Source organism: Pituophis catenifer, unplaced genomic scaffold (genome assembly GCF_029215685.1).
Source record: "Pituophis catenifer annectens isolate HBS135680 unplaced genomic scaffold, rPitCat1.0.hap2 SCAF_8, whole genome shotgun sequence".
In the NCBI taxonomy this organism is placed as follows: Eukaryota; Metazoa; Chordata; class Lepidosauria; order Squamata; family Colubridae; genus Pituophis; species Pituophis catenifer.
Genome location: NW_027256888.1, coordinates 76003188 through 76017074, shown reverse-complemented (window position 1 = coordinate 76017074; position 13887 = coordinate 76003188). Strand labels below are relative to the sequence as shown.

General features: G+C 42.9%; 1 protein-coding gene across 1 annotated transcript; it reads right to left on the bottom strand.

Annotated features, from left to right (window-relative positions):
• Nucleotides 1–4289: 4289 nt before the first annotated feature.
• Nucleotides 4290–13478, bottom strand: LOC139320214 (galectin-1-like). Its single transcript, XM_070948438.1, has 4 exons — nt 13370–13478; nt 9086–9165; nt 6538–6709; nt 4290–4751 (listed from the first exon to the last, which is right to left on the bottom strand). Exons 1-4 carry the CDS (start codon nt 13379–13381, stop codon nt 4605–4607), a joined length of 411 nt encoding a protein of 136 aa, XP_070804539.1. The 5' UTR covers nt 13382–13478; the 3' UTR covers nt 4290–4604.
• Between the last annotated feature and the right edge of the window lie 409 nt (nt 13479–13887).

The window sequence follows — 13887 nt, the reverse complement described above, 5'->3', positions numbered from 1 at the left end:
TCCCCTCCAATTATGTTATGTTTGTGGAGGAGGATATGTTTTGGGAATTTAAGGTTGTGCACTCTGCTTTATTAGATCAACATTGGTGGTACATTTCATTTATTTTTCCCACCTTTACTACTTTATAAGTAACTCAAGGCAGCAAACATACATAATACTTCTATTTTCCCCATAGCAACAATCCTCTGAGTTAAGTTGGGCTGAGAAAGAGTGATTGGCTCAAAGTCACCCTCCCAGCTTTCATGCCTAAAGCGGGACTAGAATTCACATTCTCCTGGTGATTGGCCCAAAGTCACCCTCCCAGCTTTCATGCCTAAGGCGGGACTAGAATTCATATTCTCCTGGTGATTGGCCCAAAGTCACCCTGCCAGCTTTCATGCCTAAGGCGGGACTAGAACTCACTGTCTCCTGGTGATTGGCCCAAAGTTACCCAGCCGGCTTTCATGCCTAAGGCGGGACTAGAACTCACATTCTCCTGGTGATTAGCCCAAAGTTACCCAGCCGGCTTTCATGTCTAAGGCGGGTCTAGAACTCACCGTCTTCTGGTGATTGGCCCAAAGTAACCCAGCCGGCTTTCATGCCTAAAACAGGACTAGAACTCCCAGTCTCCTGGTTTCTAGCCTGGTACCTTAACCACTGGATCCCTAAAAATCCCTAAATAGACGCTTCTAGAGAATTTCCACAAGAGACAAAGCAATAACTAGGAATTCTGTAATATTACCCACCGACTCTGACTCTTCTAACTATTGTGGAATATTTAAAATTCGGTGTCTTCTGGAAAGTTATAATCTCTGAGGGAAGGCGGAGTCTTACTCCCGTACCCCAGCCATTCCACATCAGTCTGACTTTACACCTCACTTCTAATCCTGGTCAGTTAGCTGAAAAGACAGATTACATTGGCATTGGCATTAGCAGGGCACAGCCATTGATTGACGGCATAGAAGCCAACGCAGGAGAATGGATTCGTCCCTGTTTCTCAGTCTGAAAGTATGTTGGGATTACTGGCATTGGAGAAGAAAGACGCCAACTGTTTCCATTGAGCGGATTCAGTCAAGAGGCAGCAAATGCTTTTGTGGCTAACGCCAGCTCCCTGTTTGAGCACTGGGACAGCTGCAGACCCCCTCCCCACCCCTGCCCTTGTCTCGCCCATCCCCATCCTCTCAGCAAGCAGCCGAGCATTTGGCATGCGTACCAGTTCCAGAAGGCAGCCTCCGAGCGAATGAAAGGAACAGTTGTTAGACTGCCTTGTTGCACTTCCACAATTCCACTGTGTAGTTGACTTTTACTATAGACCTCTGTTATAGCTATTGTCTACCTCAGCGGTCCCCAATCATTCTGGCTTGATGGCCCGGCCTGACAGGGTAGGGGGTATTTATTTATTTATTTATTTATTTATTTTATTAGATTTCTATACCGCCCTACTCCCGAAGGACTCAGGGCAGTGCACAGCCAAACAATAAAAACACATACATACAAAATTTAAAAATAGAATAAAATCAAATTAAATAATTTTGGCCCCGACAAATTTAAAACCCCAAACTTTTAAAACCAATTTAAAATTGAATATATAAAATACTAAAAGATATTTAAAATTTTAAAAATCTTTTATAAAAGAGGGGGAAAATTAGGCCAGGCCAGCCTGGTGAAATAGTAAGGTCTTTACTAGGGGATACTACTAGGGTAGGGAATAGTTCGTTGTGAGTGATAGGCAGGCAAGCGCAAGTGTGCGCATCTCCATTTGCTCGTGGAAAGGGAGTTTCAAATTTCAAATCTTTATTGTCAGTGCACAACATACGTACAATGTGATTGGTGGAGCTCCCTCCGTGCACACATACACACCCAACATAATACAACTCACAGTGAAGACAGAAAATCCCTAACCCAATAAATCATATTAACAAAACACCCAGTCATATTGCACCAGTGTGAACATGTTACACGTTGAGCCAGCCCTGCAATCTATCGTACTACGTAGTGTTGCGCAAGAGCCTTGGTAGTACAGTGGTCTAAAGCACCCTGTTATTAAGACCAGCTGCCTGCAATTACTGCAGGTTCGAATCTCGCCAGGCTCAAGGTTGACTCAGCCTTCCATCCTTTCTAAGGTAGGTAAATTGAGGACCCAGTTTGTGGGGGCAATAAGCTGACTTTGTATAAATATACAAAAGTATGAAGGCTATTGCTTAACGCATTGTAAGCCGCCCTGAGTCTCTGGAGAAGGGCGGCATATAAATCAAATTAAAAAAAAAAAAGTCACTGCCACTCACACGAGGGGAGTTTTGCGTGCATGCCACATGCTCAGTTCCAAACATAGTGTGGCCCAGTAGTGGGCCACAGCCTGGGAGTTGTGGACTCCAGGTTTACCTCTATGTGCCTGTTGATGGTTGCTTGCCTGAGTGCCTACCTATTAATGCCATCAATTATGAAGTCTCCCCTATTGAGAAAAAGATATTTTAGAAATCTATGGTGGCAGATTCTATAATGAGTCTGTTTTAGAAATACAGGGCATTGTCCTCTCATATCACACATGGCGCAACTCCTCAACTTATGACCACAGTTGAGCCCAACGCTAAGTGAGACATTTGAATGAGTTCTGCCCCATTGTATGACCTTTCTTGCCAATGTTGTTAAGTGAATAACAACACCAGACAAAGGCAACAACAAATGCAGTTCTTAAGTTAGTAACCCGGTTGTTAAATGAATCTGGCTTCCACACTGACTTTTCCTGTCAGAAGGTCGCAAAAGCTGATCGCATGACTGCAGGACACTGCAATCGTCATAAATATGAGTCAGTTGCCAAGCGTCTGAATTTTGATCACGTGACCATGGGGATGCTGCAATGGTCAAGTGTGAAAAACGGTCGTAAGTCATTTTTTTCATTGCTGTTGTAATTCACTATCTCCTGGTGATTTGCCCAAAGTCACCCAGCTGGCTTTCATGCCTAAGGCGGGACTAGAACTCACCATCTCCTGGTGATTGGCCCAAAGTCAGCAAGCCAGCTTTCTTGCCTAAGACACCACTAGAACTCACTGTCTCCTGGTGATTGGTCCAAAGTCACTCAGTCAGGTTTCCTGCCTGAGGCGGGACTAGAACTCACCATTAACTGGTGATTGGCCCAAAGTCACCCAGCCGGCTTTCATGCCTAAAACAGCACTAGAACTCACTGTCTCCTGGTGATTGGCCCAAAGTCACCCAGCCGGCTTTCATGCCTGAGGCGGGACTAGAACTCACTGTCTCCTGGTGATTGGCCCAAAGTCACCCAGCCGGCTTTCATGCCTAAAACAGCACTAGAACTCACTGTCTCCTGGTGATTGGTCCAAAGTCACTCAGTCAGATTTCCTGCCTGAGGCGGGACTAGAACTCACCATCTCCTGGTGATTGGCCCAAAGTCACTCAGTCAGGTTTCCTGCCTGAGGCGGGACTAGAACTCACTGTCTCCTGGTGATTGGTCCAAAGTCACTCAGTCAGGTTTCCTGCCTGAGGTGGGACTAGAACTCACCATCTCCTGGTGATTGGCCCAAAGTCACTCAGTCAGGTTTCCTGCCTGAGGCGGGACTAGAACTCACTGTCTCCTGGTGATTGGTCCAAAGTCACTCAGTCAGGTTTCCTGCCTGAGGTGGGACTAGAACTCACCATCTCCTGGTGATTGGCCCAAAGTCACTCAGTCAGGTTTCCTGCCTGAGACGGGACTAGAACTCACCATCTCCTGGTGATTGGCCCAAAGTCACCCAGCCGGCTTTCATGCCTAAGACAGCACTAGAACTCACTGTCTCCTGGTGATTGGCCCAAAGTCACCCAGCCAGCTTTCATGCCTAAGGTGGGAACTGACCCAGGCACACTGCAATTGTTATAAATATGAGTCAGTTGCCACATGTCTGAATTTTGATCACGTACGTGACCATGGGGATCTTCTTGTTGCAATGGTCATAAGTGTGAAAAACGATCATAAGTCACTTTTTCCACTGCTGTTGTATCTCACCATCTCCTGGTGATTCGCCCAAAGTCACCCAGCCAGCTTTCATGCCTAAGGCGGGACTAGAACTGACCATCTCCTGGTGATTCGAATGGTCATTAAACGAACTATTGTAAGTCGAGGAATGCCTGCACATACATCTATCTCAGCAGTTCTGTTGATCTCATGAAACCTTTTTGTGGTTGGTTAGTTTTGCTTTAATTTAAGCTTAGCAAAGATCTCCAAAGTGTTTTGAAAGCTTTGGAAGACCCAGATTCCATCTGCAATAGGCGACATGTAAACGGAAAGCTTGATTTTCAAAAAATGAACCACAACTGTCTTCTTCATAGGTCTTTATTTCTTGGAAAATGAAGCTCATTCATAAGACAGCACAGCAAAGAAACGGATCTTGAGGTGAGATGGGCAAGAAAGAGGGTGAAAATTTAAGGAGTCCAAGTGTCTGCTTTGACAAAAAAAATGGGTAAAAGGAATGCACAAATTCCAGAAAAAAATGAGAGAATAATAGAGTTGGAACTTGGAAGGGACCTTGGAGGTCTTCTAGTCCAACCCCCTGCTTAGAACATCATGTCAAATTGTTTGGGACAACCAATTCTATTCGAGCAGAGAACAAGACCAAAAGGGAGACGGTTTCTCCTCAGGGAAATGTCACCGATTTGATTCTGAAGTCTCCATCCACTCCAAGATAATCAATCAGATTAAGGTCCAGCCGGTTGGGGAAGATAATTTCTCCACTCCCTTCCGTTTTCACTCGGATGTCCTTGTCCGTAAAACTGAAGGTGATCTGGAAGACATCACAACAAAAGAAAACCAAGATTGAGGGTGGACATCAAAGTCTCTTTGGTGATCTTAGGCTCTGAATGCTTATCAAAGTTATGTTTTACACTATGAAGAAAGAGCATTAGGTTCTAATCCAGGGTTAACTTTGAAGTAGAATAGACTTTACATGGTACAGTTAGGGAAGTTCCTTCTTAAATGCATTAACCTTCCTCTTTATACAGCAGGGGTCAGCAACCTGCGGCTCTGGAGCCGCATGCGGCTCTTTCATCCCTCAGCTCAGGGGTGAAACGCTCCCAGTTCGGACTGGATCTCCCGATCCGGTAGCGATGGCGGCGGGTGGTTCGGAGAACCGGTAGCAAAAATCCCTGCCGCTCCCACCCATGCCCAGCTGAACCACATGATCATCAGAGGCTTTTTTTTAATTTTTAAAAGCATTTTTTCTACAACCTCTTCAGCCAAAAAAATGCTTTTAAAAGTAAAAAAAAAAAAGCCTCTGAGGATCGCGTGGCTCAGCTGGGATCGTCAGAGGCTTTTAAAAGCAATTTTTTCTACAACCTCAGAGGTTGTAGGAAAAAATGCTTTTAAAAGTTTTTTTTTAAAAAAAGTTGGCCACGCCCACTCAATCACATTAAATCCCCACTACCACCAAGCCACGCCCACAGAACCGGTAGTAACAAATTTTACATTTCACCACTGACTGAGCTGCGGCTCCCTGTTGCTGGTCACTCCACAATTGATAGGGCTTTCGGTTAGGACAGGTAGAAGAAAAAGGACGCCATGCTAGGAGGAGACTCTATGGTGGGGGAACCAGACTTCTGGTTGGCTCCAGAATTGAACGGGGGCTTCCGGTTGAGGTAAATATAGCAAATAAAGAATAATGTAGATAAAAGAAATTTATTTATTTATTTGATTTGATTTGATTTCTATACCGCCCTACTCCCGAAGGACTCAGGGCGGTGCACAGCCAAACAATAAAATACATACATACAAAATTTAAAAGTGGAATTAAAATCAAATTAAATAGTTTTGGCCCAAACAAATTAAAACCCCAATCAATAATGTGAATAAAATAGGAATCATACAGAGTCAGATATATGGGCTCTGGGGGACCCTTTCTATTCATATTATTATAAGGGGAAGACGTGCTTGGATACATGAACTCTGAGAGACCCTCTCTATTCACATTATTATAAGAGAGGAAAGTGCTTGTTGGAAATTACATTAACAAATAGTTAAACCCCTTTAAGTGGTAATATATCTTCTGAGACCTATATTTTACAAAGAGTTACTTAATCCAATAAATTTACCCAAGGACAGTAGTAACTCTCCCATTAGCAACTCGGAGTACTTAAGAAAAGTTGTGCGGCTAAGATAATTTTATAAACTAAAGATTAATGCTTTAAGTAATTAGATGAACTTATTATCCAGTGTATGTAACCATATAAGGAAAATCGGATGTATGATCTCATGATTAACCATATATGGAAAATGTATGATCTCACTGAATCCTTTGTCTTAGAAATGTATAAAAACCATTGTATCAGAGTTCTTTGGTTGTTCAAAGCTTCAGGTACAAATCTGGCTCTGAACCTTGCGCAATAAAGCTGTCTCTGACTGACCTAGGAATGTTTTTTAGTCCTTACATTCCACAACACGGTTAGGACCTTTGTGGCTCTTGGAGCGTTTAAGGTTGCCGACCCCTCCTCCAGAGCGTCACAAAGATACAACTTCTGCTCTAGTGACCCTCTGCCCCCCTCTTTGTGTCTCATGTCCTGCCAATAAGTCCTCACCTCAACCTCACAATTGTGATGAAAAGGGAAGTCAGGTGGTCTTTCCTCGGCCTCCCAGGCACTGCCTCGCCTGGAGTTACACACCACAGTGTTCACATCGCCCTTGCTGTCAAAACGTGCGTTGTAATGGAGCACCAGGTTATCACAGTCTTTACCCAGGTTGATCTCGAATCTGAGGGTGGAATTACAAGCGTGAGAGGAGCCAGAACACAATGGGGACTTTCAGAGGGAGGGGAAGGGATAAGAAGGAACTCGGAAGGGAGGGAAGGGGAGAGGAAGGAAGGAATACAAGTGAGGGAGCCAGCAAGCAAGGAAGGGAAGGAGGGAGGGAGGGAGGGGAATTCAGGGAAGGGAGGGAGGGAGGGACGAAATACAGGGAAAGATGGAAGGAAGGAAGGAAGGAAGGAAGGAAGGAAGGAAGGAAGGAAGGAAGGAAGGAAGGAAGGAAGGAAGGAAGGAAGGAAGGAAGGGGAATTCAGGTAAGGAAGGGAGGGAGGGAGAGGAATGTAGGGGAGGGAGGGAGGACAAAATACAGGGAAGGGAGGGAGGGAGGGGAATTCAGGGAAGGGAGGGAGGGAGGGACGAAATACAGGGAAAGATGGAAGGAAGGAAGGAAGGAAGGAAGGAAGGAAGGGGAATTCAGGGAAGGGAGGGGAGGAGGGAGAGGAATTTAGGGGAGGGAGGGAGGGACGAAATACAGGGAAGGAAGGGAGGGAGGGGAATTCAGGGAAGGAAAGGAGGGAGGGAGGGACGAAATACAGGGAAAGAAGGAAGGAAGGAAGGAAGGAAGGAAGGAAGGAAGGAAGGAAGGAAGGAAGGAAGGAAGGAAGGGGAATTCAGGGAAGGAATGGAGGGAGGGAGGAATTTAGGGAAGGGAGGGACGAAATACAGGGAAGGGAGGGACGGAGGGACGAAATACAGGGAAGGGAGGGAGGGAGGGAGGGGAATTCAGGGAAGGAAAGGAGGGAGGGAGGGAGGGACGAAATACAGGGAAAGAAGGAAGGAGAATACAGGGGAGGGAGGAAGGGAAAAAAAGGAAGGAAGGAAGGAAGGAAGGAAGGAAGGAAGGAAGGAAGGAAGGAAGGAAGGAAGGAAGGAAGGAAGGAAATGTTTTAAATCAGACCATGAATGGGCAGGGATATCTCTTCTTAGGAAAACCAAAAGGAAGGAACAGCCCACTTCCAGGCACTGAAAAGTTATTTTGGTAAAGGTTTTCTATCTCCTAATCTTCCCCAACTAAAAAAAGGATATGAAGAAGATTAATGGCCGTAAGAGAAACCATTTTTGCAAGGAACTGTCTGGAGAGCATCTGGAAAACTTCTTTGGATTTGGGCGTGTGGGGGCATAGCTGCTCTCTGACGAAGAGCAAGGACATTTGCTGAGGATTTTTTAAACAAAATGAGGGCAGGCCGTACAGTACAGCCTTAAGGCCACTGACTCCCCCTTTAAAGTTTGAACAGCTCCTCCAAAATTCACTCTCATGCAGCCATCCTGTTTAACTCACAAAAATTGGAAATCATCACCACAGGTTAAGAGAGTTATGTTAGTCTATGTCAGGGCTTTTCAACCTTGGTAACTTTAAAAAGTGTGGACTTTAACTCCCAGAATTCCCCAGCCAGCCAGTAACCAAAGTTGAAAAACACTGTTCCATGCTGTTTAAAAAAAATCAGGAGGCAGCTCCTTCTCTAACTCCAGATTTTATTAACAGGCATAAACATTTTTGAGTTGCAGCTCGCAAAATTTTAGGCCCGTTAATAAAAATTGTCATTTGGAAAAAGAGTTACCGGATACGTTGCATAACCTGTGATAGATTTAACTGCAAATGATATAGAGATAGATGATGACATACAGATGGATGAATAGATGGAGAGAAAGAGAGGATAGATGATAGACAGATAGAGATAGATAGATAGATAGATAGATAGATAGATAGATAGATAGATAGATGATAGATAGATAGATAGAGATAGATAGATAGATATAGAGATAGATAGAGGTAGATAGATGATAGATAGATTATAGATATAGATATAAATATAGAGAATAGCATAGAACAGAACAGAACAGAACAGAACAGAACAGAACAGAACAGAATAGTTTATTGGCCAAGTGTGATTGGACACACAAGGAATTTGTCTTCAGTGCATAAGCTCTCAGTTTACATAAAAGATATCAGTGATAAATCATGATCAAAGTCATCCTAAAAATACATTCATCATAAATCATAAGTTACAACACCTGGTGCTAGTCATAGGATACTAAGTAAGCAATCAACATAAATCATACTAAGAAATTAAATAAAACAATATAAATCGTAAAGATACAAACAACAAAGTTATAGTCATAAGTAGAAAAGGAGATAGATAACAGGAAGGATGAGAATAATAGTAACAGCCTTACTAAATAGTTTTGTCAGTGTTGGGGGAATTCAACTGTAATGTTCATTGTGACCCCTTTTTACTTCTGGGAATTGAAGGGAAGCCCAAATAGCCCTCTTCCTCCTCCACCTCCCCATTCCATGAAACTTTGTCCCAATTCCTCCTCTTACTCTTTGCAGTCTGGTAAAATTGTCCCTTTCACGACGAGCGATTCTCCAGGATAAAGCTTAAACTGTGTAGCGGTCACTCCCTAGGAAAATAAAAAAAAAGATGGACATTTTAAACGGCATGGTAGGGCTGATAAAAGAGTTTTGAACGTGGGCTCCTCCATCAGACCATTCAAAGACAATTTGGGGTTACAGGATTTCTCATTTGAGACAGCAGCTAATTTTAGGTTAATCAATCAGCCTGTTTTAGAAGAGATAGACAATTTCGGGTTGATCGGTCATCTTGTTTAACAGATTAACATAATTGGAAGGGACCTTGTAGGTCATCTAGTCCAACCCCCAACCCAAGCAGGAGACCCTACACCATTTCTGACAAATGGCAGTTCACTCTCTTCTTGAAAGTTTCAAGCGATGAAGCTCCCACAACTTCCGAAGGCAACTTCCGTTCCATAGGTTGATTGTTCTCACTGTCAGGAAGTTTCTCCTTATTTCCAGGTTGAATCTCTCCTTGTTCAGTTTCCATCCATTATTCCTTGTCTGGCCTTGGAAAACAGCTTGACCCCCTCCTCTCTGTGGCAGCCCCTCAAATATTGGAACACTGCTTATCATGTCTCCCCTGGTCCTTCTCTTCACATGCCCAGTTCCTGCAACCCTTCCTTGTATGTTTGAACCTCCAGTCCCCTAATCATCTTTGTTGCTCTTCTCTGCACTCTTTCTAGAGTCTCCACATCTTTTTTACATCGTGGCAACCAGAACTGGATGCAGTACTCTAGGTGTGGTCTTACTAAGGCTTTATATAGAGTGGTATTAGTACCTCCCTTGATCTTGATTGTATCCCACTGTTAATGTAATTTAGGATTGCATTGGCTTTTTTGGCTGCCGCCTCACATTGCTGGCTCATATTGAATTGGTTGTCCACTAAGACTCTCAAGATCCCTCTCAGAGTTACTGCTATTAAGCCTGGTTTCACCCAGTCTATTTTAGAAGAGACAGACAGATAGACTGGCAGATAGATAATAATAATAATAATAATAATAATAATTTTATTTCTATACCGCCCTTCTCCCGAAGGACTCAGGGCGGTGTACAGCCAATTTAAAAACACAAGACACAACAATAATTAAAAATTAAAATAATTAAATAGATTTGGCCGATTTAAAACCCCAAAAATTAAAATACCCCAATTTAAAATTATTATATTGACAGATAGATAGATAGATAGATAGATAGATAGATAGATAGATAGATGATAGATGATAGATAGATGATAGATAGATAGATAGATAGATAGATAGATAGATAGATGAATGATAGATAAATAGATAAATAGATAAATAGATAAATAGATAAATAGATAAATAGATAAATAGATAAATAGATAAATAGATAAATAGATATAGACAGAAGCTAGGTGTAAGGTCTCTTTCCCAGTCAAATCTGAAATGTGAAAGAGGCACAGAGTCACATAACAACATCGAAAAGAAGTGGGCCCACAATGGACTTGTTGATGATCTGGAATCAAGTAATCCCCAACCCCGTAACATCATCTCAAGTGGCCTTTTCCATATACTCTTCTTTCTTCACATAGAACCCAGTATCCTGGCTTAATATGGAAAGCACCGCTTCTGCACAAGAAGCCTTAAGCCATCTTCAGGCTACCTTAGCAGTAGGCTAATGATGCGAGAGATGTAGCTCAATTGTGGTTGTAAATCAAGGTATTTGTATTTGTATTTTTGTATTTTATTATCTTCTCCAGTTCTCTTCTCTTCTGTCGACTCCAGATATACTGCCGCATACCTTATCCAGACTTTTTGCTCTTTCTGATCAGATTGTTACGTGATGCTTATTACTTGAGAAGAAAAATTAAGGCTGTTCTTTAATAAAAGCCTACTTACTTGCACTATCGTGTTTATTAAGGGCTGAAGGGCCTGCAATAAAACCAGTATTAATCTGTGTGCTGGGATTGTGACCTTCAAGTATGTTGAAATTGCGCTTTTAACCCTGGCAGTTGCTTAACTTGCAAGATGTGGCGAGTTTGGGTCATGGGAAAAGGGGAACTATATGCTTGGAACACACGTAAAAATAACCATGTTGTAACATTGAGGTTAAAGGAACCGAAAATGGCCCCGGTTGCTATGGCACGTTGGCAGAATCCTGAAAGTATTGTGCTTTGTGGTTTTGGCAATAGCAATAGCACTTAGACTTATATACCGCTTTACAGTGCTTTACAGCCCTCTCCAAGCGGTTTACAGAGTCAGCCTATTTCCCCCAACAGTCTGGGTCCTCATTTTACCCACCTCGGAAGGATGGAAGGCTGAGTCAACCTTGAGCCTGGTGAGATTCGAACTGCCAAATTGCAGGCAGCCAGCAGTCAGCAGAAGTAGCCTGCAGTACTGCACTCTGACCACTGCGCCACCGTGGCTCCGAAGGTATTTTAAGGTATATAATGTAATGTTGGACAGTGGCTCGGGGCCAATTGGCCACAAGCTGTCCCTTTGGACTGCTTGTCCGATTGACCCTCATTGTAATGGAATGTACAGTAGTGGCCAAAATTGTGGAAATCTTTTGGGAAAAGTGTATTTTTGAGGTTTGATGGCTAATAACACCACTTTTTTTTTTTTTTGGAGTTTCAAGATAATCCTATTCCACTGCTGGAATGGCCTGGGAATAGCCCAGACCTTCACCCAATTGAAAATCTATGGAGCTGAGTAAAGAAACTTGTTAGTCAGAAGCGACCCAGCAATAAAACCCAGTTAATAGAAGCCATCATTCAATCTTGGTTTCACATGAGAACAGCTGCAGAACTCAAAGACTTGGTTCACTCCATGGGAAGACGTGGTAAGGCCGTCATTCACGCTAAAGGTTACCCAACTAAGTATGAACTGACACGGTGATCATTTTTGTATATCTTGTTTTTTCACTTTTCTTCTTTATACTGTAACTGCTATTCTAATAGCAAATCCTTCATAAAAGGTATTGCATTACATTCTTGATTAAATTATCTTTCCATGGATATAAAATTTTAGGTTACTACTCCCCCCCAAAAAAAGTGGTATTATTAGCTAGTTTTAGAAAATACATTACCCCCCTAATCACGCCTACCCAGCCGGTCATTAGGGCGGAGAACGGGTTATTAAAAAACACGGGGAACCACAAAACCCTTTTGACATCTCTCCCTCCCTCCCTCCCTCCCTCCCCCCCCTTTCTCTGTATCTCTGTCTCTTTCTCTCCCCCACTCTCTGTATCTCTCTGTCTCTGCTCCGGCTGCTTCTCTATTCCCCGCTGTCGCCTTTATCTTCTCAGGCCAGGCGATGAGTGACTGGGAGGGAAGGGTGAGGGGCGGGGCCAGCCCAGTGGTGGGATCACCCGACAAGGAGCCACAGCACAGGGCCCAAAGAGCCGCATGTAGCTCCGGAGCCGCAGGTTGCTGACACCCGGATTAGGTGATGGAAATATTTAGGACTTGGTCCCAGAATGGCTGATTAATGCTGTGAATATTAAAAGTAAAAGGCCATCTATATAATCCAGATTAAAGGATGAAGTCAGAATGTTCTCTTTCTCAAGCTAAAGTATGTAGAAAAACCTTTAAAATAATTAACTTCTATCTTCAGTTAGAGCGCGAGCGCACAAAAATAAATCTGCACCTATCAAGCACCTGTTTAATCGCACGTGCTTAAGCTGTACAGTGTGCTCAAGGTGTTTCATGTCGAAAAAGAGTTTACATATCACAAACAATCTGGGTTGTTTTAAAGGGATAGCCAAAATTATTTAATGTTTTTAAACTGCTTTTAAATTTTATATGTTATGTTTTACCATGGCTGTTCACCGCCCTGAGTCCTGTTGGAGAAGGGCGGTATACAAATTAAATAAATAAATAATATTGATAAAACTCATATTAACAACAGAAGGCAGCCCAATTAATAAGCACACAGTATGGGGTATTTATTTCCCCCTTCTCAAAAAAAAAAAAAACAAAAAAAAAACAGCAGAAACAATTAAAGAGATGCATCCAAGCAATTTAAGGAAGCGGACTCTGATCTTCAAACCCAAATGCCAAAATAAACGAGGCAGTTTTTAAAATGTAGCAAGAGTCTTTGTAAATTTTTTTTTTTTTTGCTGCAAAAAATTAAAGCGGCTGTGTCCCTCAAGCAATACCCCGAAAGAGGAAAAGCCACACTTGTGGCTGTCAATCAACAACCAATCAATTCCTCTGCAAGAGAACCATTCTACATCTTACAAGCCTATGCTGGGAATTTTGATTAAAAAAGCAAAGACCCCAGAACTTACACATTTACTCATGGTGCAGCCTTGTCCAGCCCCGAGTTGGTACAGTACTTTTAACTGCAGTCTCAGCTCTGTGGCTTAAGTGAAGTTCCCCTTGTCCTTTAAATAGCTGAAGGAAAGAGCATCACGTGATGCGAAAGATTGAATGAAGGGTAGGGTCAGATAACCAGAAATGGAAGCAGGAGCTGATGAACTGAAGCAGCTGCTACACCCAATTCTAACAGTGTGGGCGTTTTTGAGTGGGTAGGGCAGGGAATATTAGCAGCCCCTTGGCAAGCCTTGGTTAAAAGGATTGCTTTATTGGACTAGATTTTGGAACCTGACAGGAACTATTATGCTTATTCTTGGTATTAATGCCGGAGGAGCATAATGATGAGAGTTTCAGAAATTTTATGCGTATAAATTTAGCAGAGGAAGGAGGAGGAGAAAAGGAAGAGAAAAAGAGAAAAGAGAAGGAGAAGGAGAGGAGGAGGAGGAAAAGGAGAAAGAAGAAAGAAGAAAGAAAGAGAGAGAGAGAGAGA

Bases quoted from the DNA above. Each gene is read 5' to 3' on its own strand.
- LOC139320214 (XM_070948438.1), bottom strand. The intron at 6,710-9,085 runs GTAAGAGGAGGA...TTCCACCCTCAG, and splicing joins ATTTTACCAGACTGCAAAGA to ATTCGAGATCAACCTGGGTA. The intron at 4,752-6,537 runs GTGAGGACTTAT...GATGTCTTCCAG, and splicing joins ATCACAATTGTGAGGTTGAG to ATCACCTTCAGTTTTACGGA.